At 41.4% G+C, this 27,947-nt stretch overlaps 3 protein-coding genes across 7 annotated transcripts in view; all 3 read right to left on the bottom strand.

The window, feature by feature from the left end:
* Positions 1 to 829: 829 nt before the first annotated feature.
* tmem51a (transmembrane protein 51a) lies at positions 830 to 8,286 on the bottom strand. Its single transcript, XM_084366104.1, has 3 exons — positions 8,101 to 8,286; positions 5,418 to 5,864; positions 830 to 4,079 (listed from the first exon to the last, which is right to left on the bottom strand). The coding sequence occupies exons 2-3, from the start codon at positions 5,813 to 5,815 to the stop codon at positions 3,680 to 3,682; spliced, it is 798 nt and encodes a 265-aa protein (XP_084222230.1). The 5' UTR covers positions 5,816 to 5,864; positions 8,101 to 8,286; the 3' UTR covers positions 830 to 3,679.
* A 3,244-nt stretch (positions 8,287 to 11,530) lies between these two features.
* On the bottom strand, positions 11,531 to 16,929 carry LOC311265731 (kazrin-A-like). Its single transcript, XM_084367698.1, has 7 exons — positions 16,796 to 16,929; positions 16,592 to 16,710; positions 14,880 to 15,111; positions 14,668 to 14,769; positions 13,876 to 14,042; positions 13,145 to 13,286; positions 11,531 to 12,498 (listed from the first exon to the last, which is right to left on the bottom strand). Exons 1-7 carry the CDS (start codon positions 16,895 to 16,897, stop codon positions 12,340 to 12,342), a joined length of 1,023 nt encoding a protein of 340 aa, XP_084223824.1. The 5' UTR covers positions 16,898 to 16,929; the 3' UTR covers positions 11,531 to 12,339.
* LOC311265729 (kazrin-like) overlaps positions 16,862 to 27,947 on the bottom strand; it is a 182,388-nt gene continuing 171,302 nt past the window's right edge. For 2 of the 5 annotated variants that reach the window (XM_084367694.1, XM_084367696.1), the window contains 3 exons: positions 26,830 to 27,019; positions 25,259 to 25,395; positions 22,328 to 24,890 (listed from right to left, as the gene is read on the bottom strand). In XM_084367694.1, the coding sequence (XP_084223820.1) occupies positions 24,720 to 24,890; positions 25,259 to 25,395; positions 26,830 to 27,019 (498 nt within the window). In that variant the 3' untranslated portion in view covers positions 22,328 to 24,719. Of the gene's footprint in view, positions 17,002 to 22,327; positions 24,891 to 25,258; positions 25,396 to 26,829; positions 27,020 to 27,947 lie in introns of those variants that run through there. The other 3 variants (XR_014623609.1, XR_014623610.1, XM_084367695.1) reach the window with 3 other exon arrangements.

The raw sequence follows: 27,947 nt of genomic DNA, 5'->3' as shown, positions 1-27,947 counted from the left end.
GGGAGACTCTGCCAGTACTAAAGCGGTCAGTGAAGTTGTGCTACACATAGTTATAAATGATAGGATATAACATTTCAATAGGGTTTGGGTTGAAAGACAGTAAATAATAATAATAATAATAATAATAATAATAATAATAAAATAATCTGGTTTAAACAATGTAGCTCTCTTGCAGTTAAATGGCTCAAGAGACATCCCATGCAGTCATTAGGTTTGGTATTAAATGGCAATCTCTAACCATCTATCCCGAACCCCATCTGTAACTGAAAAATTATCTCCGTACATAAGCAGCTAGCCAATAGTGTGTGTGTGCTTATCCACAGGGAGACTGTGGTGGCTCCCTAAATTGTCAGAAGCCTGACGGCTCCTGGGACGTCCATGATGCGGTGAGCCTCGGTTCTGGTAACGGCTTCAACGTCCTCCAGAAGCCCACTGTCTTTACACAAGTCAGCTCATACATCGACTGGATGAACACAGTGAGGAACATTTTCATTTCTCGGTTAACATGCCAGCAAAAACAATGTTACCTCAAGAAACCAAAACCCTGGCTTCCAAAAACAGGAAGTGCGTTATAACTGTGTCCTCTGTTGTTTCCTTTGCAGGTTATGAACAACTACTGGAGAGGCTGTTAAAGTACTGTCAATGTCCTTCACACTTAAACAAAAACCTGTATCAACTACATAGTATCAATCACCTTCAGCTTTTAATACTGTAGCTACATGTTAATTAAGAAATTCTAAACGGTGATAAAAACTGGATGGATTATGACTTTTGAGTCAACATACAGTTGTACTGTCATCACACAAAAAAGCACATCTTAAACACTGGGTTAATTAACAAATACTTCCTTTTATTTCTCATTAAATATTCATGAGATATACTTTTTCACTCTTCAGAAAAATAGAAATAGAAAATAAGAGTTATCATAGAAAAGCATGTTTTCACAGTACATATAAAAGAAATATAGATTTAAGTCATAAAAAAGGCAATGATAAATGAAACTGACAACAAACAGCATGTTTCTGGCACTCATCCAACTGACTGCTGCATGAAAATACTCAGTTTCATCAATGTAAAATGTTTTGACTACATAATAGTGAAATCAATCATGTAGTCACTGGTTCATTGTAAGTGAGGTACAATGACTTTGTCTGCAGCACTGAACATGACAGAAAACAAAGATTTAATACATTGTGTGGAAAGTTTCAACTTCAAAAACGAGTCAGAGACATGCTGGCATTCTGCAGCTGTTGTGAACCAATCACAAACCTGAAGTCACTCAATGACTTTGTGTCCTCAGGCCCGACAGAAAACCTTTCAATATACACCGAAACCAGCTGACAATGATTGAGTTGCATTAACTACACTGAGTTTTACTTCAAGTATACAGTGTAGAACTGGGTGATGAAGTCAGTTATGAAAAGTGAGAGAAAATCTTCCACTTGGCTTCTGCAAAAAGTTTGTTGACAGGTATTGATAAAAAAAAAGTATCAGAGTAGTAGTATCAGAAAGTATCAGAAAGTGTCAGAAATCCCCCTAAAAAGACCTTAGAGCCGTCTGCATACGTCAGTGTGAGAATCGGGTTGCAAGACGAGCTGTGGTTGGAGGAATGGCGATGAGTAAGCGAGTGAGCAACAGTTGGGGTTATTATGGCGCAGCTGCACAGTCAAAGAGTCTTTCTGTTGGTCATCGTGAGCAAGAACAAAAACAAGCCCAGAGAGAAGCGGAGACTACACTGCTGCCTTCACAGCTCCACAGCGTTCACCATGGCTACAGGGCAGACGCTTCCAGCTATCCACGCTCTCACACAGAGGAATGGCGACACTGCACCGAGGGGACACATTAGAGCTCAGGTTCAGTCGTACGTCTTTTGAAATGTTTCATGAGGAGCAGCAGTGTTGTTCTGAACACAAACACACTTAACTTCAGTGTGTGCAGCTGGAGGGCAAACTCAGAGCTGCAGTCAGTTAGCATTAGCACTCCTTAAAGGCAACATGAAATAAGTTGCTCATAAAAAAGTGACCTAATGATGACCTTCATGATGACCACTTTAAATATACATTTCAGCCTACATGCTACCTCCCTAGCCAAAGTAAACAAGTTCATTGTGAGGACCATTTAGCATTTAGCAAGCTAAATAGTGAGGAGAATGAAGCATTTAGCAGGCTACAGCTGTTTGCTTGTTAGCTGTGACAAAATGATAAGCTGATGGCATACAGAGCTGTGTTTCTAAAAGCTGCAATTTACCAATGTTGGACCTGTTCAGTAAAGAAATACCACCGCCCTTAACATCATGAACCACTGAAGTCGCACTCAATTTTCAAGCTAGCTCGTGTTCCACCAGCGTTAAAGGTGCACTATGTAGTTTTGGGGAAGACATTTTATTTAGAAGAGAAAGATCTAAACAAACTAAATAAACAAACTACTTCATTTTCATGACTGAATAATACACTGAATAAGCAACAAACTGTTCTGAGGACCATATTATCTTCTGAGAACAGCTTGTTTACTAAGTTGAAGATAAATATTCCGAGTTTCTTTTATTTCTCATTGTTAAGTGAAGCATAAAACCAGGATTCTCTCTTCTGTTAAATAAATATACTGCTGTACTCGACCAGAACATTCAAGTGTCTTGATATTATACCTAAGACAAAACAAGTGGTATTTTGTTAGCATTAAACAATACATTCCCTATTAGCTTTTGGCATAGTGCCTATGGCCGAGAGTCATGGGAGCTGTAGCTGATAAATGCTAACAAAGCTGTGTTTTATCTTGGTTAAAAATAAGAGATTCTTAAACTGTTTGGTCCATCTTACAATATGTAACGTAAACCTATGTTTTAGCTTTTCAAGGAGACAGATAAACAATTGTAACCAAAAGCTAAACAGAAGCTAGCATAGAAGTGCGGAGGGGGCTGAGCTGTGTGCAGAAACAGTAGACTCTTTCCAACACCAATAAACATTGTCTTCAATTTGCTACAAAGCTCTTGAGGACCAGGAGAGACAATTTTGTTGACAATGAAGGAGAGTTTCTGTGTAGAAAACCACATCAGGTCAGTCCAGTTGAGTTTACACAATGCTCAGTCACTCAACATGGAGCCTACATTTGGTAAATCACTGGCAGTCACAATCCAGAGCCTCCCAGATGAAAAAGCTGTCTAAACAGCCTCTACTTCACAGCACAAGCGCCCTCAACACAAATCCTCGTTGATGTCCTGTGATCTCTTCCACTGTCAGCTCACGTGTACAGTCAGTCCACTGGGGAGTGGGTTACATGAAGTTAATGCATAAACAGAAAAATACGTTGCAAAGGAAAATTGTATTTGGCGTGTGCTTTTAACCCAAAGTGTCACAGTGCGACAGAATCTGTCACAGTAAGGAAGGATCCAGCAACTATGTCCGTCACTTTCGTTCTGTTTCAGAGATCCAGTGAGATCCAAAATTAGAAAAAACATAAAGGTTTCTCTGTTCAGTGCTTTGGAGCGATGTTGCATGAATGATGAATTTAAACAGATACTGTTATTTTCTAACAAAGTGCCACTGAGAATGTTCTGGAGAAACAGCCACCTTCAAGTCTTGGTTTAACAAGGTAGATCCGGGTCCACAAAAGGTGATGTGTGACCCGCCAGAGACTATTTCATGAGTTTCAGTAGAATGTCTCAAACACAATCAGCTGGATTTTAAATCGGTGGCACTTTATCCTCATACTGTGGTGGTGGGGTAAGTGGTTCTATACTGATTCCAGCTGCTGGCTGAGAGTTATCCAAGTTTTTCATGTGCAGCTTTTCTGATTTAATCCTGCGGATCTTGATGGGGAGGAGCTTGCGGCTGGTTTTCCCAGGTCTTCGATTTGATGTGGAAGCAGCAGCAGCGGTGGAAGCTGGCGCCGGCTGCGATCCAGGAGTCATGACCTCTGACCCCTCGAATTCATACTGTACGCCATCGACTTGGACCAGGTCATCGTAGGAAGGTAGCTGGGAGGTGCTTGGGCGCAGGTTGCTCTGACGGACAGGGTACTGGCCACTGCCTACTGCCTCCTCATACGTGGGTACAGCGTAACGCTGGGCTTGTTCCTCAGCACTGCAGACATTCATAGAAACAGATAACAGACATGAATGACAGATGAAGCATTATGTGCACACTCAGTGGTGGAAAGTAACAAAGTATTTTTACTTAAGCACCGTCCTTAAGTATAAATTTGAGGTACCTGTACTTCACTTGAGTGTTTCCATTCTTCATACTTCTACTTCACTACATTTGTCTGATGGCTTTGATTACTAGTTACTTTTTCAAATTACAATTTTTTTTACATGCCAGTGGAAAATGTTCACAAGTCATGTTTCTTTATGGGTTGAGCAAACATTACACATGCAGCAGTAATATTCCAAAAAATCATTTATAATAGTAAAACACTGACAGGGAACATTTTACTGCACAATGAGTACTTTTACATTACATTTTTTATATAGATTTTCTCATAATGCTTCATACTTTACTTAAGAAAGTTTTCGAATACAGGGCTTTTACATGTAATGGAGTATTTTTAGTGTGGTATTGGTACTTTTACTTAAGTTGCTAATTCATAGGGAATAACATATAATAACAATAAAATGATTATCAACTGTTTACTATGTAGTTTTGGAGAAGAAATTCAAACTCAGAAATTTTATATTTACAATATTAATGAATAGTAAAACTGAATAAACAAGCTGTTCTCGAGGAAAATAAGGTCCCCAGAACACTGTTTGAAGCTAGAGAGGTGGCAGTAAAACAGTAATTGTGTTGAGATCTTTTTCTTCGGATTAAAGTTTCTTCCTTAAAACGACATTGTGCACCATGAATGTAAAACGTATATGAGTGTATTTTATGTTTTACCACAAATAACTTACTGTGGTTACTGTCAATTATGCGCAGGCTATATTGGGAACTAATCTAGACCCGAGTGCCTGCCATGAAACAGCACGGACCCGAGTAGTTATGATGTCAGTGTATCAAAAAACTACTTCCGCCAGCATGGAAGTTACTAAATGGATAATCTAAATAATTTATTAGCTTCTTGAATTAAAACGTTTGTCAACCAAGTGTCAAATCACAAATCTCAGATTTGATCATCAGTGATTCAACTTTGACAAAAAGACTGTCAGACACAGTTTATGGATTATCTATCTCACCATTGATTTTCATAATGCTCTTTTTAGTCATTTTTCATCTTAATGTTCAAAATAAGAAAACTAATCCATCAACAATTTTTTATCACATGCACAGGATTGGTAATTTGCATGGTCAAATCGATTTTCTGCCTAGACACATAACAACAACAAAAAGCAGTCATCTTAAATAAATGTAATCATTCTGATGGTCTCCTCTGGTTATTTATTCCCAGGTAATGTTTAACTAGAGAGCTGTGATTGAACTCACGTTTCTCTTTCATCATGCGCACTAGCTGCCACTCCTGCATTGTTCTGGGCCTCCTGAAGCCTCATCTGCTCGCGCTGTTTGTTCCTCATTCCCAGACACACGGACAGCAGCAGCATGACGACACCTGATCCCACCAACACAAACGCCACGGACGACGCTTTATTTTTCCTGCTAGTTGTATCCCCGTGTCCTCCTGAACTGCTGCTATTCACAGATGCGTCCGCAGGTACCACGCTCCACACAATCATCACAATGCCGAGGGCAACGAGCCCAACCCCCAGAGCACATAGTGCATACTGGGAACCTGAGTTTCCGCTGTTTTCACTACTGTTGTTGTTATTGTTGTTGCTGCCAAGGGGTGGTCCTCTGTTTGCTGGTCTGTCCACACTGGAATGCATATTGTTAGTCCAAAAACGTCAGTTCCACCAGCTCCAGTGAGGTCAAAGTCTGTGGAGAGAGAGAGAGAGACATGTGAGGCTGGACACAAACTGAGAAAGGTAAAAAAAAAAGTTTCAGGGGATTAAACATTATCGAAATCATAACTGCGAAAATCATATTTCATTCCTGCAATTATCCTCCTAAATCCTACACACAAGACCTTCAGAACCAACAAACCGAACCAAACCAAAATAAAAAATATATATCCAGTGAACTTAAAATGTTCAAAATAGTCACTCCTGGCCTTTCTGTTAAAAAAATGAAAACAAAGCAAAAAAGAAAACACCAAATATCCCTTCTTCCTCTGGCTCTCACCTGTCAGTTCTCCTGTTAAGAAATAAAGCTACTGCTGAATATGTCACCGCCACTGCACAGAGATTTGTTTTTTATAAGAGTCCATGCCCATTTATAGTGGTAGGAGAGGCTTCTCTGAATGGGTGTGTTGCATGGTAAAAAGTTACAGCAGACTCACCTTGCAAAGTCACTAGTTACCTAATGTCAACATATTACGAGGGAAGATAAGCACAGCTATGGCCACTGTAAAACAAGGCACTTGAGAAGTAATACAATACCTTGGCTGTAGAATGAACAGGTCTGTTAGATTACTTTCCTACTTCTTCACCTATCTTCTGTATTGATGTGTTAAAAAACATAGCACTAAGTGAAACATTGTTAGTTTAGCGTTCCATTAAAGGACACCTATTATACTTTTACGTTTTTCGTCCTTTCCGTCTGTGTGTTATAAAGGTTCTTGTGCATGTAAAAGTTCTTCAAAAGTTAAAAAGTTCAAACGCAGCACTGACAGAAGCTCCTCTCTCCCACAGAAAACACTGCTCCGGAAACGCCTCATCAGTCGTCCCGCCTTTATTTCTGCGACTTTGTGACGTCACACAGTTGCATAATTTATGCCTCGCAGCTAGTTTGGCATGAAATAATTGATTTAGCACAGCTGCTCTGTTGTTGTTAGCTGTGCTGGCACAGGCGTGTGTGAGCTGACCAATAAGAGCAGACTGGGTATTCAGGAGGGGGGGTCCTTAAAGAGACAGGAGTGTTTCAGGCAGAGGGTGAATACAGAGCTGCAGCAATGGACAGAATTTAGCATGTAAACCTATTCTGGAAGTAACCTAAAATAAAACTGAGCATAATATGTGTCCTTTAACTGTCGTACACAGTAAAATCATTCTCTGAAGTGCACTGAGCATGAACTGCACGTCTACTGCATACTTAGAACTGATTGATCACAAGACCAGCCTTTTCCTATCTTTGATAAATCAGAGTAGAGGAGTGCTGCTGGGAGCTATAAATAATCCCAATCAAACGTCCAACAAACTATCCATAAATAACATCTGTGACGGTTCAAGAACATCTTCATGAATACCACATTTTTATCCTTGGATACACCAACAAAGTATCATTAGTGTGCGGTCTGCAAACACGCCCGGGCCTGCTGAGAGTGAGAGGAACAGGCAGGCTAAAGTTGATAGGACCCAGCTCCAATGTAGGAATACCACCTCTCACTGAGGAATGTGAGGCATGAGAGTGAATTGTGATCATGATGACAGCTGGACACACACACACACACACACACACACACACACTGGCCTGTTAGCCTGTGCACACATAAAGTCACTCATAAGCCTGTTGTAGTTGGCCAATCCAGAGGTGCAAAGGGACATTTTTATGTGAGGAGCTCACATCTTTGTTATGCAGTCCAGCCCCAAAGGTTATAGGTTATTTCACCACAGGTCAGTTTCTACAGTAAAGTAAGACATTAACATTCCTGCTCATAAAAAAAAAAAACCTTTACACCACAAAGCCCTGTACAGCATGCAATTACTGCAGTGTGTGTGATCATGCGTGTGAGGTGGAGTTAGGAACTACTGTAGTTGTGCCTCTGCAGCCAGCTATTGACGAAAAGACTCTTTACAGGAAACACAGACAGCTTGGCTCAAGTGTCACAGCTAACACACTGTGGGAAGGCAATATTAGCAGTGATATCAGAGGGTTTCGCTCAGCTCTCAAAGTAAAACTACTCTACCGTTGTTGTTTCGCCAACACCCTGCAGTGTCCGCTTCACTCACACACCAGGCGGGTTTTTGTGTTGTTTATTTTGTTTTAAAGTCGGACACCGCTGGATTACAAAACGTCGTGCAAACAGGAACTTCGGCCACCGTGTAACTTTAAAGTAGCATTCACGGATACAAACGAAGACTTGAGCGAACCAGCACGTCGGCTCTCCACTCACCTCTGCATCGCTCTGCTACAACAAGTAGTCCCGCTCTTCTTCTTCCTCCTCCTCTTCTTCCTCCTCTCGAAGCTGCGAGGCGTGCTGTTTATTTTACAACCCCCGCCGACGCTGACAGGAGTTTATGTGGCATAATTTGGTGGCAAATATCGATTAAGGGTCAGGGACTTTCCTCTGAGACGGATGGGCCCAGAAGAAGAGAGGGAGGGAGAGGCGGCAGGCAGGAGGGAGTGGGCTCAGCGCTTCACTTCCAGTTTCATTAACCCCTTCTCTCTCGGGCTGCAGAGAGAGAGAGCATGTGGGGAAATATTTTTGGTATTTCACCTCATTTAGTGGCAACCCATTTCTCCTCAGTCTTCCAACACCCTAGATGATTTGCAGTGAGTTTAACTTTCTTCTTGCTGCCCCTTTACTTGTTCCGCTGTGTGAAAATACACTTAAGTCGAGTCAAGATTTATAATGTTTTGTGACCATAAAGACTGTGGGTAAAGCTCAGTGGCGGACTCAGTTTGTCTGAAGGGCAGGGGCGAAAAAGATAAAGGGCACCCTAGGGTGCAGTTTATCACATGTTCGCCACCGAATGGCACCGTAGAGCGGTGGTTCTCAAAGTGTGGTCCTTGAAGGGGCTCTTTGGGGTCCCAAGCAAGAGGCAGAGCTCATTATTTGCGCAGTAAATCTATGTATAATCTATAATACAATGACAGAATGTGTCAGGGCTCAGCTTGAAGGTGCGTTTCGACCTGACGACACACTTGTCTCTAGAGGTGGTCAGAGAAAGGTCTGCTGATTTGGTGATGGACATTTCCAATAAAATCTTCACGATAAAATCCCCCTTTCTTTAGTTATTCAAAAGCTTTTATTATGAAGCAGCAAAATCAGGAAATACTGGGTTTTTTGCCAGCAGTAACTGAGAGTAAGGACGGGGACACAGGAGGGAAACTAAAGAGATTCTTGTAAAAGGTGCAAAATGACAGAACTGAAAACACACAGACGTCTCCCTGCACAAACATGAGTGGAGTATCGCAACACACGCCTGTCAGGGCGAGAAAGGGGTTTGCCGCTGTCACAAGACGTCATCGTAGCCCTCCGGAGGTGGGGCGGGTTGCTCTGGCACCACTCTGGAGATGGTGCATCTCAGTCGCAGCTCTGCACAACTGAAACTACTGATGGAGTTTGACTGGCACAGCCAAAAAGTACCAGTGGAAAATCCCCATATGACCATATTGGTCATGGGCTTCATACACTTCATGTAATATCTGCAATCCCAACTTTTCCTATGTTGACACATGATGTAGTCATCAAAGATTGTAGCAATCATCTTTAGGGAGGCTGAACATGAACTGAATGTAAATATGAGAGGAGTGTTTTTATTGTGGGCTAAGCTATAGAAAGAACGGTTCAAATATGTAAGATGTGTTTATTGTGTTTGTGACAAATATACATTCAGACTGATCTTTCTATTTATTCACAGGCTTCACAGGGTGGTCAACAGTAACTTTCACTCTGTGTGCAAGTTGCATAAATCTCACTGAGTTTTTGATGTCCAGGAGACTATACCTGACCGTCTGTCTTTCCCCACGGATCACTGTTAACTGTTATCAATGAATCAGAATGAATGACTCACTCTTGACTCAGTACTTCCCCATGCAGTATACTATAAAAAAGTCAGTCAGTTTTGTGTCTTTAATGTGATCGGATATTCATTTCCTCTTTGGAAATTTACCACCTTTCGAACTCACCCTATCAGCATTCAAATACACAAATAGTCTCCCATAATGCATTTAGACGAAAGAAAACAGACGTCTGCGTGTTTGTGCTTGTTGTATGCATGTTGTATACGTGTTGGAAGTAACCCAAGACAGTAAGAATGGGCTCCAGTTGTTGTCCTCCTCTGTATCGGCCTGCTAGAACGAGTACTAGGCTGTTTTACAATAATGACAAAACCAGTCCCAACCTGGCCACTGGCTGCATTGTTTAGTTTGAGTGAGACAGCCCTGCTGTTCTGGGCTCTGGGGAGGTTTTCTTCCTCCTTAGCTTTTGTCTGGTTCCTCTGTTGTAACACCAACACACACACACACACACACACACACACATATACAGCACATACAGATGGAAAGATAGACAAAAAGCACAGTTAACAAGCCCTGATTACATCTGGAAGTCTGGCTTGATCTCCTATCACTGTCAGCCTGTAATCAAATTAAGTGACGTTTCCGCAGCTACAAAGGAAAAATGTAACAATAGATAAACTTTATATATGTGGCCTTATAGCCTTTAAGTGTAGCAGAATAGCTTGATATGACATGTGGCATTAAACTGTTTGGTGGATATCCTGTGCAGTGTGTGTTTCCCTACATAACTCAAACTGAATATCCACTGTCTTGATTTTGTTGTTGCAAACTAAGTCACATCCACTGAAGTGTAATTATTGATTTTGGTTTTATGGCTGCTACGTGAGCTTATAATTACATTTCTCCATCGAATGCTTCCTCAATGAGTAGTTCAGTTCACTTGACACACCTTCCTAGCTTATACCTCCGATAACCAGGAGTACAAAGGGGCATCACACAATGAATTGCCGGCTTTATTTCACCCAGCCGTGGGTGGATTACTGTAACAGACGGGATTCGAGTCAGGTAGCGTTGCTAGTAGCCAGAGGGTAGATCAGCTGTCTCATCATCCTTATCGTGCCACAGTGCGTAAGAGGAGGAAGTTGCACCATGTCGTATTGCGTAGAGGTTTGAACAGACGCTTGAGGTAACATGTCCAGCACCGAGCAAAGATCGAAGGAACTGGAGTGACTCACCAAAATACTGTTGAGAAATCACTCAAGTGTACAGAGTCAGCATTAGCACACAGATGTAATCTGTGTGTAGTGTTTTAAGACTCCCTTTTGCATAACAGTGGGAGCAGTGACACATTACCCTGTGCAGATGAGCTCAGTGAGAAAGATTGTTTCTCCAACATTTAATGCTTCAGTTAATTCAGTGAATTTCTGCAATCTAATACCCGCACCCTGTTGTTATCCTTTATTCATACATTTCACAATAGTTCGCAGGCTGGTTTGCAGGCCTTGGTGTTTGGTGCTGAACAGATAGCCTACAATAGGTTTTGGTGTTGAAAACAGGGCTGAGCTGAGGCACACAACAGTTCAGTAAATATGCATCAGTAAAACCAAAACAATGAGTTAAAAAAGGCTAAAGGGCTGCGTAGAGTTGGACAACAATTCTCTGCAAGTTTGTAATTGTGAGCAATCACTTCAACATTACAGGTAATAATTTTATTTGCTGTTACTGTTGATGTTGTTGAGAAGTGGAGCTCTCCATTCAATCTTCTCACTCCTCCTCATCATCGCTGTTTATCTGGTTGTCCTGGTACATTCTGTTTTTGTTTTAATGGAATCTAATCCCAAAACCACAACACCACCAAATATGAGATATCATCTTTATTTCATTAAAAGGAACTCTTTCATTTTCATATATATATGCATCCTCACACTTTCCAGCCTTCCATGGACATACAGCTCCGCAGTCATCTTTTTCTGGCTTTGTTCAAATATTTATTTTTTTTTCATGTTTACCGCACAGTATAAAACATCAGAAGAGGGTGCTACATTTGTTTTGACACAACTGTGTAGATGTGCAAGATGAAAAATGACATCAAACATAAACTCTAGAATTTAAAATTCAGTTGTTTTTTTTTTGTCCATTGTCCTCAGCTACACTGACAAGGCATCACAAACAGCAGAACTGAATGAAACATGAACATTTTACACTGATATGAAACTTTTTTCCTTTTGTCATAAAGTACCCTGTATTTTACAGCCTTTTTTTTTTTTTAAATCTCACTTCGCTCAGAGAAACAGACTGTCTGTCAATAGCAACTAGTCAACAAAAACATGTCACATCCTGGTTCACAAAGAACCATTTACACACATAAAAATATAAAAATAATCATTTAGCTTGAATCCTTCAGCTCTTGATTCTGGCCAAATTACTGCCCTCAGAAACATCAAAATAGCACCCGCCCACAATGAGTCCAACAAGGTTTTTCTTAAACCAGGATACTTGTAAAAAAGAATCCTGTCATGTTTAAAAAGTGCAATCTGTCCTGTAAAGGCTCATCTTTAGAAAAAAAATAACCATCCCATGTTTAGGTGCACATGGAAGACAAATGTCCATCATGTCGATTTAGGTGTGATGAAGTTGATGTCTGGTGGTTGTCACAACTCTGATGACCTCACACGTTGGTGACCTCGATGCTGGTGTAACCGCGGATCGGGCTCCCCTCGGTTCTGGGAGGAGTCTGGTCTCGAACTTCCCGAGGCAGGGAGCCGTAGCTGCTGTGGCAGCTTAGGTCCCGCCCGTTGCGGCCTTTGGGGCTGAACCCTGTTGGAGGCTGGAACAGAAAACACAGCTTGTTTCCCTTCTGTTTATTTCCACGGGGGAAATATTTTCTTTGCTGTGTTATTTAGGCATCTTTTTCTATTTATGAGCATAGTTTGAGTTTTTGTGATTCTTGTGTTCAGACTGCTGCCAAACAAGATTGTCTGCGCCGTTTATATTGTATACCTGCTGTGTCAAATCTGTGTTGTGGAAATTTTCTTCTAATGCCTTGAAATACGTTAGCACAAAGCTACGAGAGCTACAATGATTAGCCGATTGACAGAAATTGAGAACTATTTGATAACCAATCTATCGTTAAAATCATTTTTAATGTAAAAGATTGGTTCTGATTCTGTTTTCAGCCACTCAAATATGGATATTTCCTGCTTTCCTCTGTTCTATATCACATTAAACTGACTATCTTTGGGTTTTATACTGACAAAACAAGACATTTAAAGATATCACTTTGGACTTTTTTAAAATTTTCTAGATCGAATGTTACATCAATTAATCTGGAAAATAATCTGCAGATTAATTGATGCTGAAAATAATCGTTGGTTAAAGTCCTATTGCGAGTAAAAGTGACGGAGCCCGATTTTGACTCTGAAGTCCAAAGAAATGACTCATGTCAGTTTCCAGTACAGTAACTTTTTCCCCACCTTGACAGCCCTCCTTCTCAACGAGCCTTCGTCATCAGTGTGTCGTCCCGTAGAGCTGGGCGGTCTGCCCACAGAGTTCTGGCGGAGGAGGGTCGGTGGCGTTCCCTGGCCGAGACGCTCGTTGTCTTGCTTGGTATCCGCCCTGCAGGGCACATGTGAAGGGGCAGAGAGTTGACAACAGCTGCAAAGACACTAGATTATACCTTCGTACAACATTTACAGAAAAATACAGCCTATATTATTAGAGATTGTCCCTCTGAAGTTAAAGGGACAGTTCACCCCAAAATATAAAAAAATTGATTGTTTGGTGTGAGTTGCTGAGTTTTGGAGAAATAAGCTAGCTCTCTCACTGCCCAACCAGATTAACTATATAAGCAGTTTGGCGTGTTGGTAGAAAGAAAACTTTTCCAAAACAAGGTCTGTGTATTATCTTGAGTAGCCGCCATCATGATTTTTTGAAAAGAGACTTTGCTGTTGAGTTTTTCAAATGTATCATTTTGACACTTTGAGCACCAAACATCTGTGCCATCTACATTAAATAAGAGTTAAGGGCAGACATCTTTACACAACCCAGCAACCCGCACAAAAACAATCTGAATGGATAAATAGCATCACAGGTAAGAGGGAAAAATGTATTTTTTTGATTTTTGGGTGAACTGTCCCTTTATGGAATCTGCTCTACATACTGTAGGGTCTGTCCTGTGTTTCTGTATGCGATCGTCTCCTCTCACCTGGCCGAGCCAATCAGGGCTTTCATCTCCTCAACAAGGTGTCGTCGAACCATGTGCTTGCCGTTGGGGATCCCCATCGCTGTTGCCATGGAGTCAGTGTTAAACGAGGGGTCAAGCACCATGACAGCACCGTGAACTCCACTGTTTAGAAGATTTTCTGCAAATTCCTGGACAGTTGGGTCAGATGGGAAGGTGAAAGAGTGAAATTTTGAAATTCTCTGATGTGACACTGTGGCTATTACTGACTAAATGAGTCTCTGATATCAACAGTCTCCAAAAATATGTTGAATTAGCTCCAAGACAAAGAACATATTGATTTATTAATGTCAGCATGTATTCACGCTCCCTGAGGATATTAACAGGATGTCAGTCCAGACGGCCTTATCTCTCCTCACCCTGATCGGGTCATGCCTCATAATGGAAACATGTGTTCCTCCTGTGCCAACACAGTAGACAATGTTGACTGGGGATATTCATATTGCAACATAATCTGAAAGGCTTTGTAATCAACTAGTAGCAGCTTAGAGATACAACAACAAAGGCCTTGTATCACTCTGTGGAGATAGGGAGCACTGAGCAAACACAAGAGCCTCGATTACCCACAGTGCCACGTGATAGCGTTCTCATAATGCTCAATACATCAGTGTGCCTTGGTTATTAATATTTAATCAAAGTGTTTGCTGACAACTTCTGCTTGACAATTTGTCAGCTGCGGTTTTTGTTTCAAGAAGATGTGAGTTTTAAGAAGATAATAAATTGTTAGCATAGTGAGTGTTTTCTCTGTGTTCCCACCTTCATGTCTATATCTTTGATCCATTTGATGACCCGGTGAGAGGTCCATACCAATGGATCCACGTTCTGGTGCTCGCACTGTATCCGGCGAGCCTGCAGTGCCTGGAAACCATTTTAACAAACCTATTATTAGACCGATAGCTTCTATTTTCACCTCCCACTAGAGGATACACAAGTATATTCACTGCTGTCCTGTGCGGACTCTCACTCACCTCCTTGTCGAAACTGAGTAAGTGCAGCAGTTCGATGCCCAGCAGCAAGCTGACCTGGTGGAACTTCTTGGTGATGTTGAGGTGACGTTCAAGGTCACGACGTGTCAGGGAATTCAGCATGCGCCCGTCTACCAAGTGGTTGTGAAAGGCCTGGGAGTACTGAGGCAAGCCCACATCACTTAACCAGGCCTTGGCCACCCAGTGGTGGTCCATGTCTGCAGCTTTGGACAACCTGCAGACAAATAGAGCAACAGTTTCTTAAAGGGTCACTTCACTTAAATCACAGAAGAATCACTATTTCTTACTTGCTCCATCCATGAGAATAGACCAGCCTTATGGAGGGCAATGTCTGTTGGTCTGTTTCGGCTTAAAAATCTCAATATCTATTGGATGGATCACCATGGGATTTTGTACATATATTTATGGTCCCTAGAGTAGAGATCCCCTGACTTTTTCTCGAACACCACCATGAGGTTGACATTTGTGGTTTTGACAGAAATGTCTCCAAAACTATTGGATTTTTATGTTACTTTCAGGATGTATTCAAATACCTAAAACTGTAATTATTATCAGCAATGATGGGAATTACAGCTCTCTGAAGGAAGACAGATCTTATGGCTCTGTTTCTTTCCGGGATCCACTCAACAAAACAACTAATTGTTCTTTTTTCTGATTTGTTAGGTTGGTTTGGAGGAAATAATCACTGGGATACTGATAGGGTAAGATTTGGATCAGATTCAAACCCCCACCGATGTAATTTATTTTTGCATATGTGAACTGTGTTTAGCAGACAATATTACAGACCTGCTTTAATATTACACAATGTTATATATGTCCCTCTGCTCTGTCTCCACATGAAATATGTTATGTGGATCTACTTGCCTCTCACCAAGTATGATGGTTCCTTTCATTTGTACCAAACAGCCATTGAAAAAATCCCTTTCGTTCGTGGACGTAACATCATTAATCATCAGATCAGAATTTCAACAGACAGAAAATTAATGGGCCGCAAATTTGATAATCTAACAAGCGTTTTAATAATTTTTAATTAGAATGTCCCCAAATTCCAGCTTATCAGAGAAGAAGTCTGCTGTTATTGTTAGTATTTTATAATAGTAAAATTAATATCTATGAGGTTTGGACTGTTTGAATATTTCAACCTGAACTTTATGAAAATTATGATGGGAATGCCTACCTCCAAAGACAACTGTTTACTGTAACGTTTGTGGATATTTTTCAAATAAAATTCCCAACGCTTCGACATTGCATAACTGAATATTTCAAATCCTGGGCACATAAATCCCAAACAACAGCAGCTGCATGTCTAAATACCACAAGGTCAGTGGGGAAATATGATTGTTTTACTTGTGATTCGGGTGAACTGACCCTTCAACCTATTCTATTTGATAGTGTTGACAGATCACCAGATTATTTCTGGACTGATGGAGTTTCTAGTTGAACTGACCTGCGTGTCATTAATCTGTAAGAGGAAGATTTCAAACCCATTGTTTAGACAATGAGACTGTTGCATTTATTGAAACTTTATGCCAAAACATTTATCTCTCTATTTAAAGTCAATATTATGACTTCTGGAAGATGACCCCACACTACACTTTGTAAATGTTGTTACTATAAATCACCAACAGATGGCCCTATTGCACTACTACACTATGTGCAGTTTATTTATTAAGAATTCTGTTTCCCATCCTCACCCTCTACCATTCTCAGCATCTCTGTAATCCTCAATGGCCAGGCGGAGTTTTCGGCGATGCATTAAGCTGCTGACACCTAAACCGAGCTCCAGGTCTTCATCTGTCAGCCCGAGCAAAACCTGCAAGATGTCGGAGAAGCAAACTATGAATGCAACTAAAATGCACAGTGAGTCCACAGGCATCATGCCACTGATTTTATCCTACCTTTCCACTCTTGACATTTTCTGAGCAGGTGCGGATGTACATGGGCATCGCCATGACAACCTCAAGCCAGGCCTGCACGGTGCCCGCCCTCCACAGGGACATGGGTGTGGTCCTGGCCAGCTCCACCTGCTGGAGGCGGTCCAGTTGGTCCTCCCCATCTGACAGGCTGAGGCTGTGGCGGGTGGGACTGGAGAGACTGTCCGAGTCTGAGTGGGCGGGTGGGGGGCAGAGAGGGGAGGGGTGACATGTGGGTGATGTGGTTGAGGGTGTGAGTGAAGGCAGAGGTGGCAGTGGGTATAGTGAGCGATGAGAAAACAAAATGTTAATTCAGTCTAGTGGGGGGAAATCAAAAGTAGATAGTGAGTAATTTCTTCAAAATAAACACCCATCTCCTCACAACATCCTAAGCTGTTGGCTGCCTGACAACAAGCCGAGCGTTTGCCAGCGATGCTGTAAACAAAGTTGCAGCTTTTATAAACAGGCTCCTCACTTCAGGAGTCCATTAAACGGACAGCTGTTAGAGCTGTCGAATGAACATGACTCATCTGTCAAAATCAGCCTCCAGCTACAGCTCAGTGAAAAGAAAAAAAAACCCAGATATTTTGATGCATCATGATCACATTAAATCTGCCTCTCATTATCATTATTTACTGCGGCTAAATTCTGAGATTGTTATATGTCCCATAAATGCTCCTTCACTGATGCCCTATAGTCTTACGTTGCTTACCTGTGATGTTACTAAGTTGGGTAAAATGTTTCCTGTTTACATTTTTCTGAAGATTTCAAAGTCTGGATGAATGAAGCCTAGAAAATATTGGCCCGTTCACTTTGTTTCACCATTACTGTGTCTTCACCAGCGGGTGGCAACCTAGCACCAGCTTTGTGCTCAGCAGTTGGTAAAGCATCATGAATTGCTTACAATATTGAACATATCATCAGTGTTCTGCTTGCTCACAATATAAGCATGTGTGGAATACGCTCAGCCGGTGGTGTTGTGCGGTTTGTGTCATCTTTTCATTGACAGCCGATGCAGCAACTTTTTTTTATTCTATTTGACACCAAAAATGACAAACCTCAAAGTCACCTGTCTCCTCTAATACTCACTGAAAACCTCCACATCAGCACAAATACTGGACAGCTCCTCATTCAGTCCCCAGAGTATAGCTGTACTCCCCACTCATCCACTGACTGTACATCAGTGCTAGAACTGTGAGGACTCCTGGGAGGTTAATGAGCCATGACCACAAGCATCCACCTGAGAGTTCAGTCAGACAGAATCTTCGCCCTATAGTACGTCAGACCTGTTCAACCTGCGGCCCGTGAGCAGAACGCGGCCCTTTAACAACCTCACTCCGGCCATTTGATCATTTTGTAAGTAGGCTAATTAGCTCTTTCATTAGTACGTTCTTAAGCACAGACACTTATTTCATCAAAAAGTTGTTTACCATGGCTGTTACAGCAGAGGGAATTTAGGAGAATCAAACTAAGAGCATACTTCCATGTAGGGCTAACAATATCATCACGGTAACTATAGAAAATTTGAAAAAAAATGCTATCAGTCAAATTTATCTTTAACTCTGTTTACTGTGTTTTGTCTGTTTTTTGGCAAAAAAAATTACACTCAAAATGTGAGTGTGGGGAGGCAGAGAGTGAGTCTGTAACCATAACTGTAAAAAACAAGTCGACAAGTAGAATTACACTGATGGAACACTGAAAAGGCAAACACAAGGCCTTAAATCTGTGCTGAATTAGTCACCTGATGTTATCATATGTGTGATATTTTAATTCAATTACAGCATATCACAACACCCCTACTTCCAAGATTAAAAAGGTGCTTTGTCTTTTCTTGAACTTTTGCCTAAATATTGTTTCTTTTTCAATCCTGAAAACTAATTAACAAAATGGAGAAAGAAAAAAAAAAAAGCTTTTTGTTTTGACACATTTAAATTCTGAACCTTAGACATCAAACATCAGGAATGTAAAAATCTCCTCAGTACTTAAAATGTAGCCCTCCTAAATAAGAACCTGTTGGATAGGCCTGCCTGACCTGTTGCATCCATAACTTGCCAAAACATCCATTTTCTTCTTATTATTCTTTTAGTGTAAATATAAAGATTAATTTCATTTTGAAACAGACCAGCGAATAAGTCAACAGGTTCTTTGCTTCCTCCATGCTTCTGTCTTTGTGTGTTCCCAGCAAAGACAGCATGTGGAAACCCTACTCCGTCAGGCTTTACTGTACCGCTGTGTGTTTACTCAAAAAGAGGCTCACGAATGACCGTCGGGACCAAATAAACAGATTCTTATTAAACTCAACTCCAGCGATTCATCTCGCGCTGAATGCTTTTATGTGCCCTTCTATGAGCAATGTATAAACTGAAGGTGCACTTCTGCTGTAAGTGCTCCTCTGAGAGCAATTCATATTTAGCTGAATAAATCTGCTCTTTGGACAGAAATGCACTCTTGTCCAGACACAAGGTCTGTTCATTCCTGAGAGACCCCTAACAAAGACGTGTTACATTAAGAACTGCAGAATTGACTGTCTGACATCCAGTTGAAGGCCGAACTGTTGGAGTCTGCTCTCTCTGTGACCTGAGAGTTAGGTCCTTCTGTGGGGCTGACCCTCTTATGTCTCTTTTAAAAACCCACTGCAAGAGGAGTGAGTCAGAGGAACATCCAGAAGCTATGTGGCTGTGATTACTGTCGAGAGTTTTGTGTCCTTCATCTGAGGCCATGAGTGTTTTGTAAACACTGCAACGGATCGTTAATCCCTTTGTACGGAGACAAGAGCGGTATGTACACTTCACATAAGACACAAGAGACTGTTTTGTTGAAGCAATCAATCGTGTGACGTGCCCTTCAATAGCTGGTGTAATGGATGTTATTGCTACAATACAGCCGCGGAAGTAGTGTCGTGTAAGAAGATGCACATTCGTTAGAAATTGGACGTTTTCTAGATTTTGCAATAAAAATGTTCTATTCAATGATCAAGAGTCCAGATGGACATTAGTTCACAATTTAAGATACATTATTAAACCCAAGGTGGAGAGCCAGTGCTGTATGGAGTACACTGCACCTGCTAGCTGTTTAGCTAGAGAGTAAAGTAGCTTAAAAGAACAGATCTATTCCATATGTTGGGATATACGCTTATCGCAGAGAGATTAGAAGATAGTTACTGCTCTCATGTCTATATGATACATATGAAGCTATAGCATCTACAGCAGTAGATTAGCTTAGCACAACAGCTAGCTGGCTGTAGCTTGAATTTTTTGCACAAGGAAGTAAAAAGAAAAGTCTGACATCTTGGGAAATGTGCTCCTGCACTTGATTGAAGAGCTGGATGTGAGAACTGACACCACTCTCATGTCTGCACAGTAAATATGAAGCTACAGCAAGTCTATGCTAAGTCAAGCTAACTGGCTGCTGGCTGAGGCTTGAGTTATAGGTAAAGGAAGTTTGAAGAAAAGTTTGAAATATTAGGAATATTGCTTACTCACTTTCTTACCAAGAGTTGGATGAGAGGACTGATACCATTCAGATGCATGTATGGTAAATATACTGCAGCCAGCCTGTTTCCAGTCATTGCTAAGCTAAGCTAAGCTTTGGCTGTAGCTTCGTTTTAAGCCTACTGACACTAAGGTAGTATCAACTCTGGACAAAAAAGCAATTAATTGTCACGTAAACAAAGAATGTATTATAGAACTGGATAATAGGGTGCCATTTGCTTCCAATTTTTCCCAGTGGCCACTTGCGGTATTGTAGCGAAAAAAAAAATCCTGTGTCCTAAAAAGCATTTTCCCCATAGAGCACCATCACATTATTATAGATTTCTTTCAAATTGTTTGCAGGACACCTTGAACTACAAGCCAGATCATTTATGACCCTGAATTATGACTGACTATAGCAGAGTTGTTTGACCCGGGACTGAATACTGACCGTGCCCTTTCTCACTGAAAACAAAAGCCAGATGTTTGTGGGAGCTAATGGGTTTTTTTGTCCAGTGTGAAATAAGTCTGTACTGTTCTGAAATATAAAACAACTCCTATCACGGCTAAATTCACACAATCACTATTGTTGGTAAAGTCTATCTGAAGGGTTGAACTAATAGTAGTGAGTCATATAAAGTTCCATGAAGAGACTTCAGTTCAGGAGGTTGTTGTTAAAGTAATCTAAAGACACAAGAAAAAAACACTTGCCCCCAAATATGTATTTCTGTAATTAAATACATGGTAGCACTCAATAGTTTTTGGATGGTTTTCATCAGAATTAGATTGAACTTGAAGAAGTGCATCATAGACCTCATTCACACTGCGGCCGTCTTACCCCAACGTCACGCTCAGGGTGGGAATGAATGCTGGGATGATTTAATGCTGCTGTGTTTGAGGTTGCAAGTTAAGCAGAAGTAATCTGACAAATTGTTGTCATTTTAAAGGGTCCCAATTGATCAGGAACTGAAAAGATGATGGATAGTGAAAATCTGGAGGCACATTCAGACATATTTCAGGGTAAAACAACATTGTTAGCATTCAACAACTTCTTAGCTAACATTATGGTTTAATTACATCCTGTGTGTTTAAATAAATGTCTCCAAGATGTGTGTTGATATATCTGAATGATTACACCTTTCCAAATTGTATCAAATCTAAACAGTGTTGTATCACACAGTAACGTTAGCTAGAATGTGGTTGATTGCTAATGCTGTTGTCTCATGGAAGCTAATCAAACCTGTGGTTTTACCTTGAAATATGGTCTCATGTCCATCTGGATCAAACTATCTGCTGTCTTTACAGCTTCTAATCAATCGGAAAACAGTGAAATTATAACCATGTCTGATTGCCTGCGGTTATGTGACTTGCAACCCAGCACACGGCAGTACAACATTTGAGCTTCACACCCTGAGTGTGATGTAAGAGGAAAATGGCTGCCGTGTGAATATGGTCTATTCCAAGGTTTTTTTTGTGATAGTGTGTGAGAGTTAGAAGGCATCTGCAAACACAGCTTGCAACCCAGCAGCAGAGCTCACTGTTAAAGCAATTGGGACTGGTGTACCTTTGTTCTCACTGAGTCTGATTGATTACTTCTTGGGTCACTTCACTGTGTTGAGAGTCCGGTGGAGGTCAGACAGGAGGGGGTCAGTGTTAGAGGTGAGGGGTCATATCATAGCAGAACATTATTGACACCATGTGCTGACACATATGAGTTCAGTTCAAACAATCTGACATGGCTTCCTTTCCCCTCGCCTCCATTTTTTCTGATTGTTGTTGTCAATATCGCAGGAGGAAGAGGAGGAAAATGCTCTTCGGTGTGGATAAGGAGTTAAAATTGGGAAAGAGAGGAAAGCAAGCCATGTGGAAGCTTTTGGGATGCAGTCCTCTCACAGATGGACTTGCAGGGCTGAGGGAGGCTAACACATATGTTAAAAATGGCAGCCCCCCCAGCATAAAGGGACGAATCAGGATTAGAGCCATACCACAACAAATGAACACATACACACACAAACATTGTCACAGGGAAAGAGAGGACAGCCACATGGAAATTCAACGTCATTTATTTTATTTTAAAATAATCTTATTTTTTCTCATTAACTTCTTTTGAGCGTAATTTTGTTGCCATGCCTTTAAAAGTTCGCTACTATCCACTTCTTCTAAACATCTCAGGACCTCACAATAGAAGTCCCCCACTGAGGCCTACATCTTTGACTTTAAATAAAACTCTTTAATAATAATATTAATTTTATTTCTGTAATGTTATCTCATTTACAAAAAGTAAAATATTTGTGGAAAATAAAAAAAATAAGAGACCGTGGCTCAAAACATAAAACTCAAACAATTGATATGTCAGCGGAGGATCATAACGGTTGGTTGAATGAAAAAAAAAAAAAAATAGCCTAGATTTTCATACATTTCATTAAAGGTTTAATGAAATAAAACTGTTTGAGCTGTTGTTCTTATACATACAATTTAATACATGATGACTTATCGTTAATGATTCACCTCTAAATCCAATATCTGCAAGCTCAAATGTAGGTTGAGCCAAGGGTTAAATGATAATCCCCCTCACTGCTTACACAGTCGCTCTCTTTTGACAAGCACTGTGCTTAAATACAGCTCCCAATGTAATCTGTGACTCCACAGTGTTTCAGATGAGACTGACAAATACCCAGTGTTAGTTTAAAATCAGGGAGGGGAAAAGATTTCCTGGGGGTGGCGGTGCAGACTCCGGCTCAGTCCAATGAAAGGATGAAAATAATCCAACGTCTCTAGTCATTCTTTTGCTTGAAGAAATGCTATTAACCTTTGGTACCAAGTTAATTGCTTTTTTCAGCAGTGGCCTGAACCTTGCATCTGAATTTTTGGTGAGTTCACTGGGTCATGGAAGAAGGTATACATTTACTTCAGTTTGATTAGCCTGCTTAAATCTGATTTTCGACCTCCCGAGTTGGCACTCGTTATTGTTACAACGCCTCATTTAGTGCCTGCTCCGTGCTCGGGCCTCTAAATTAAAGCTCTGATTTCACGGTGAAATAACCATCAGTCTATTTCTACTATGTAAGTATAATTGATGTTTAAGCTATCACTTATTTTGTGATAATAGCTTTCTTTTTTTAGACTTTTCCCAGAATAATTCTACTCCCAACAGCCTTTGTAAGTACTAATAAAACGATAGCTACAAGCTAGTGTAAGATCCTACAGGAAGAAAAATGGCACAAAGCCTCATGAATAAGTGGAATAATGATATCACCACTTTAAGTGTAGTGCTGGGTTTTCTTTGTGACTGTTGACTTTGCTGACCTTTAAGATTTCAAATACAATTTACATAAAGAGCCTTGTAGGTGCAGATTAAAACGTTCTATGTTTAGTTTGCGACTATGTTGAGCTCTTGAACATTAATCAGAACATTCTCTGAATAACAAATGGAGGAAATCATGAATAAACATCATGAAATCAGCAACTGACCTCTCTTTTTTTTTTTTTTATCACCTCCTCGACAACATACCCAGAGAAAGACATTTTCTGTTCGGTAGGGTTTTGTTCAACATGCATTTGGGGACTGGGACTACGTGCATGCATGTCACACATGTACTTTAGGCATGTACCTTCTATCTTAACAGATAGAAAACACATTTCTTACATTTCCTGTTTGGCTTCATGTTGCCGTGGAACAAACTGTTCTGCATAGAAAGTTCATTCCTTGCTTGGCGGTGTCTTTGAAGTCTCATTTGAGCAAACATCAAGGAGTGCACGGTTTTCTTGGCGGGTTGAGGGATGTGTTGTGTAACCGAATTAGAGGTGGATTTGAGGAGTCTGCATGTCGCCCACAGGAAACTGTTCTCGTCATGGCAGTGTGGAAGGAAGGAGGGGGATGGACCAGGCAAGACAATAAACAGGGAGGAGTTAAGTTAAAAGGTTGTGAGAGGAGGGGGGTACATGTCAAAAAAAGAACAAAAGGCATTCAGGACAAGGAGACATTTACACGAGTGCACATCAACTGTTGTTATTTACAAGTACAGCAGTCCTTCAAGTTTCCAGTTGAGTGAAAACAAAGAGTCAAAATGTAAAGAACAACTAAAAGAACCAATAACAGCCTTTTTTGGAGGGCAGATACAATAGAACATATCCACATGGTCGCTGTGTCACACTGTATTTACAGGACTATACATACATACAGGTGCAATTTGCTCGTTAAGGTTTCACACTTCAGCGAAGCAAAGACGCGCCTCCGGCTTTTCACGTGGCCTTGACGCACGCATGCACACACTCTCAGACATGTACGCATGCATGTGAGACTGCACAGGTACGCACACTATCATACCTGTACACACTCACATCAAACACACACCCATCTTCTCACACACACACACGCTTGTCTTCTGATAATTGCCACGAAAGGCTCTCCAGGTGGTTCGCTCGGACATTGTGTGCTTTTACCAGTCTGCATCTTCCTCTATGTAATAATCAGGCGTTGAAGTACCATCAAACAAACCGGGGTCGAGGGATTTGCGCTGCTTTCCCCGGGCAAAGACACGGGACAGAGAGCCCAGGCCCATCTTCTCTTTCTTCTTCTTACGCTTCGCCTCCTCCAGATCTTCTAGGGACTGGAAGAAGAAAGAGAGAGAGAGGAAAGGGAAGAGGAAGATGAAGGGATGGGTGAAGGAACAGAGAGATGCAAGAGCAGAGAAGTCAGCAAAGGGATGCAGAGTGGGCGATAAAGACCAGCACAGATAAAGATCACAACACAGAAGGCAAGTGACACTTGACATGCTGCGACACATGCACAAATTCAACGACCACAACTGGCTTTCACATAAATTCAAGTCACAGCTGCAGAGTGAGTACACGACAGGCATGAATTCAGCCAGAACGATGGTGGAGGGGAAACGGCAGCGGCCAGGGAGCAGGACAGTCGGCAGCTACTACAAAGGATGTGATTACTTGGGAGGGTGCAGTGGTGGGCAGCTCTTACATTGCACAGGGAGTGAGTCCGGTGGCGCGGCGAGTTGATGTCGCTGGGTGTGGACGACCGGTCTCCTTCCAGCGCCGAGGCGTCGGAGATGATGGAGGGCTGACGCGAGTGGCACGGGCTCACCCGCACGGCAGCCACTAAAACGGGGTGAGAGGGAAAAGAGAAAAAAAGGCTTGTTTTCTTTTTGGGGTGTGTGTTTGGGCACCGAAAGTAGTGTACAGGGACAATCTGATTCAATGCCACAACACCCTCAAATAAAAATATATTTCAAAAGCCTGAAATTATTTGCAATCATCTGCAGTTGCTAAGCAACAGTGAAAACAGCTTCACAGAGGTTGAGCGAGTGTTTGTGTGTGTGTGTGTGTGTGTGTGTGTGTGTACCAGTGAGGCTGATACATACAGTACAACCAATTGCATAGCAATTTGGAGGTTCGTGACTGTTCACACGTTTCCCTTGTTTTTTGGTTTTTGTCTGCTTCTTCTTCCAGATGTCCCCAGTTAGTCAGCAACCCATTTGAACCTGTGGCTGCCCTTTAAAACAAGGACTGAGATGGACTCTGTTGGAAGCAAGGCTGATTTGTGTGTTGTCTTCTTTTTAGGATGGGAGATAGGATAGTTTAGCTTTTGCTCCAAAGTTTAGATGTTTAGTCTTTTGTTTTGGGGAGTTTTGGATGAACTGATCAGGCTGACAGCTTGGATGGCACTTATCTATTCAAGTGCAGATTCTGAGTTGGGAAATTAGACTTATAATGTTACCTCCAGACTATAGTCATTTTATAGTGTTTAATAATAAAAATAATAGCAATAATAATAATGCTTTTTCTGTATTTATATTGTATGTTGCTCCACTAATACTGATACCTGCACACCCAAGAAAACAAGGACATGGTTCTATTTTCAGGCCACAAGGAATTACAAAAGTGAAAGTGGCTGAGCTCTGCAAGGGAAAGCTGCGTGTTAACTGTTTTTGGAATTTCAATGACAGATGATGCTGCAAATGTCTGCCTGCAGGGTGAGAGATGGCTCACATTAATAGTGATAGAGAACGCTGTCTGTGGTGTATGTCTGCATAAGTCCATTAAATAGTGAACCTGAAGTAGCAAATGTTGTGAGGTGCCTGAAAAAGTAGAAATAGGGGCCAAAACATAAAAAAAGAATGAATTAAAAAGTCAGGAGAAAAAGGCTGACTCTGTCAGACAATTCACTTCAACAACACAGACAAAATGTATGACTTCCTTTTTCTCATCTCATTTTTTGTGAGAGTACATTTAACCAGACAGACACAGTACTTAACACCCAACTGATCCTCAGCTGCCACCAAAGGTTTCTGTGCGGCAAAGACAAATGAGAGCCGTAAAGCCAAAAATATGTTCGCTGTAACGGCTACATAAAGCGCATGAAATGTCACGACTGGAGCATCATCAGTGGCCAACAATGTGGTCATACTGAGCAGATGGCAGGAGTGGATGTGTGTGAAGCAGGTTCACATGAGCATGCAGAGGGCCAGCGATGGTAAAACCACCTGGTGTCAGTCACTTCATGTACGGGACGAGGGTGTCATGTTGGCCTACCTTGTCTGTCCGTGGGATGTCCCGTGTGGACGTAGAGGGTCTGCTGACTCTGTCTGATGGCAGCAGTCAGCGGTAGGTCGGCCTGCATCACCCACTCTTGGTTGTTGCCATTGACAACCGTTTCTGTGGGCATGGCCAGAGAGTGACGCTTGGGCACATCCTTGGTCAGGGTGGCCAGTGACTGTTTGGCCTTAAGAGGATGGACAGATAGATGCAGTCAGTCAGTAAGCAAACAGTTAGTGACAATCCTGGAGGGATATTTTTCATTTTTTTTTTTGAGTTGGTGTTGGTGCAGCCCAATCATCAGAGTAAAATTTTGCTAGTTTAAGTTTTTGCAAACCACAGATACATTCAAATATGTACGTGTCATACGCATCATAACATTTCAACCATATCTGTCATATCACATTCAAATTATATGTATATGACCTGCCTCTGATGTCAGGCAGTTGAGTGGATGGTATAGTAGAGATGTTCCGATACCATTTTTTGCCTCCCAATACCGTTTCCGATACTTATGCTGTGGGTATCGGCCGATACGAGTACCGATACCGATACCAGTGTGTTATAAAAAATGATATATATCATACTACGCCTGCATGACTGTGATATGATTATCAATGTGGTGAGGCCTGGCTCAGGTTAAACCCTTTGTAAAACATGAATGAATACAGCAAATGAAAGCCATTTATTTTTAAAAAGAATAGTATAAAGCCGAATTCAGCACAGAGCAGACAGGAAGTCAGACACAAAATAATAACATGACATCCGGTTAATTTTCAAAATAAAACACTCCGTGTTGATACAAGCACAAAAACCTCAAATAAGAGACAAATACGCGCTCTTCTTCTAATCCTTCAGTCGGGAACACTTCGTGTTGTTGTGTTTATAACACATACATATAACTGCGGTCGTGCGTGATTATGTAATCATCGCGGGAATTCCTCGGTTTCGTAACTCCAGCTGATCGGCGGAGCTGCGCTGTGGCGGACTCAAAACACAGCTGGTGGGGGTTGCCGGACGAGGACGACGGAGCCAAACCGTACCGGAGCCGTAACGCAGCGGACACGTATCCGGTAGAATCTCAGAGCTAACGGAGCTAGGCTAATAAATTACGT

This window comes from Pagrus pagrus (genome assembly GCF_965226575.1).
Source record: "Pagrus pagrus genome assembly, chromosome: 11".
NCBI classification, from domain to species: Eukaryota; Metazoa; Chordata; class Actinopteri; order Spariformes; family Sparidae; genus Pagrus; species Pagrus pagrus.
The sequence above is the reverse complement of the archived record's forward strand: the minus strand, read 5'-3'. Positions and strand labels throughout refer to the sequence as shown.

Bases quoted from the DNA above. Each gene is read 5' to 3' on its own strand.
- LOC311265731 (XM_084367698.1), bottom strand. From the start codon at position 16,897: ATGTCCCTGTGGAGGGCGGGCACCGTGCAGGCCTGGCTTGAGGTTGTC. The intron at 14,043-14,667 runs GTGGGAACACAG...CCAACTGTCCAG, and splicing joins TCAAAGATATAGACATGAAG to GAATTTGCAGAAAATCTTCT. The intron at 13,287-13,875 runs GTGAGAGGAGAC...TGTGCCCTGCAG, and splicing joins GCCCTGATTGGCTCGGCCAG to GGCGGATACCAAGCAAGACA.
- tmem51a (XM_084366104.1), bottom strand. From the start codon at position 5,815: ATGCATTCCAGTGTGGACAGACCAGCAAACAGAGGACCACCCCTTGGC. The intron at 4,080-5,417 runs GTGAGTTCAATC...GAATGTCTGCAG, and splicing joins GCGCATGATGAAAGAGAAAC to TGCTGAGGAACAAGCCCAGC.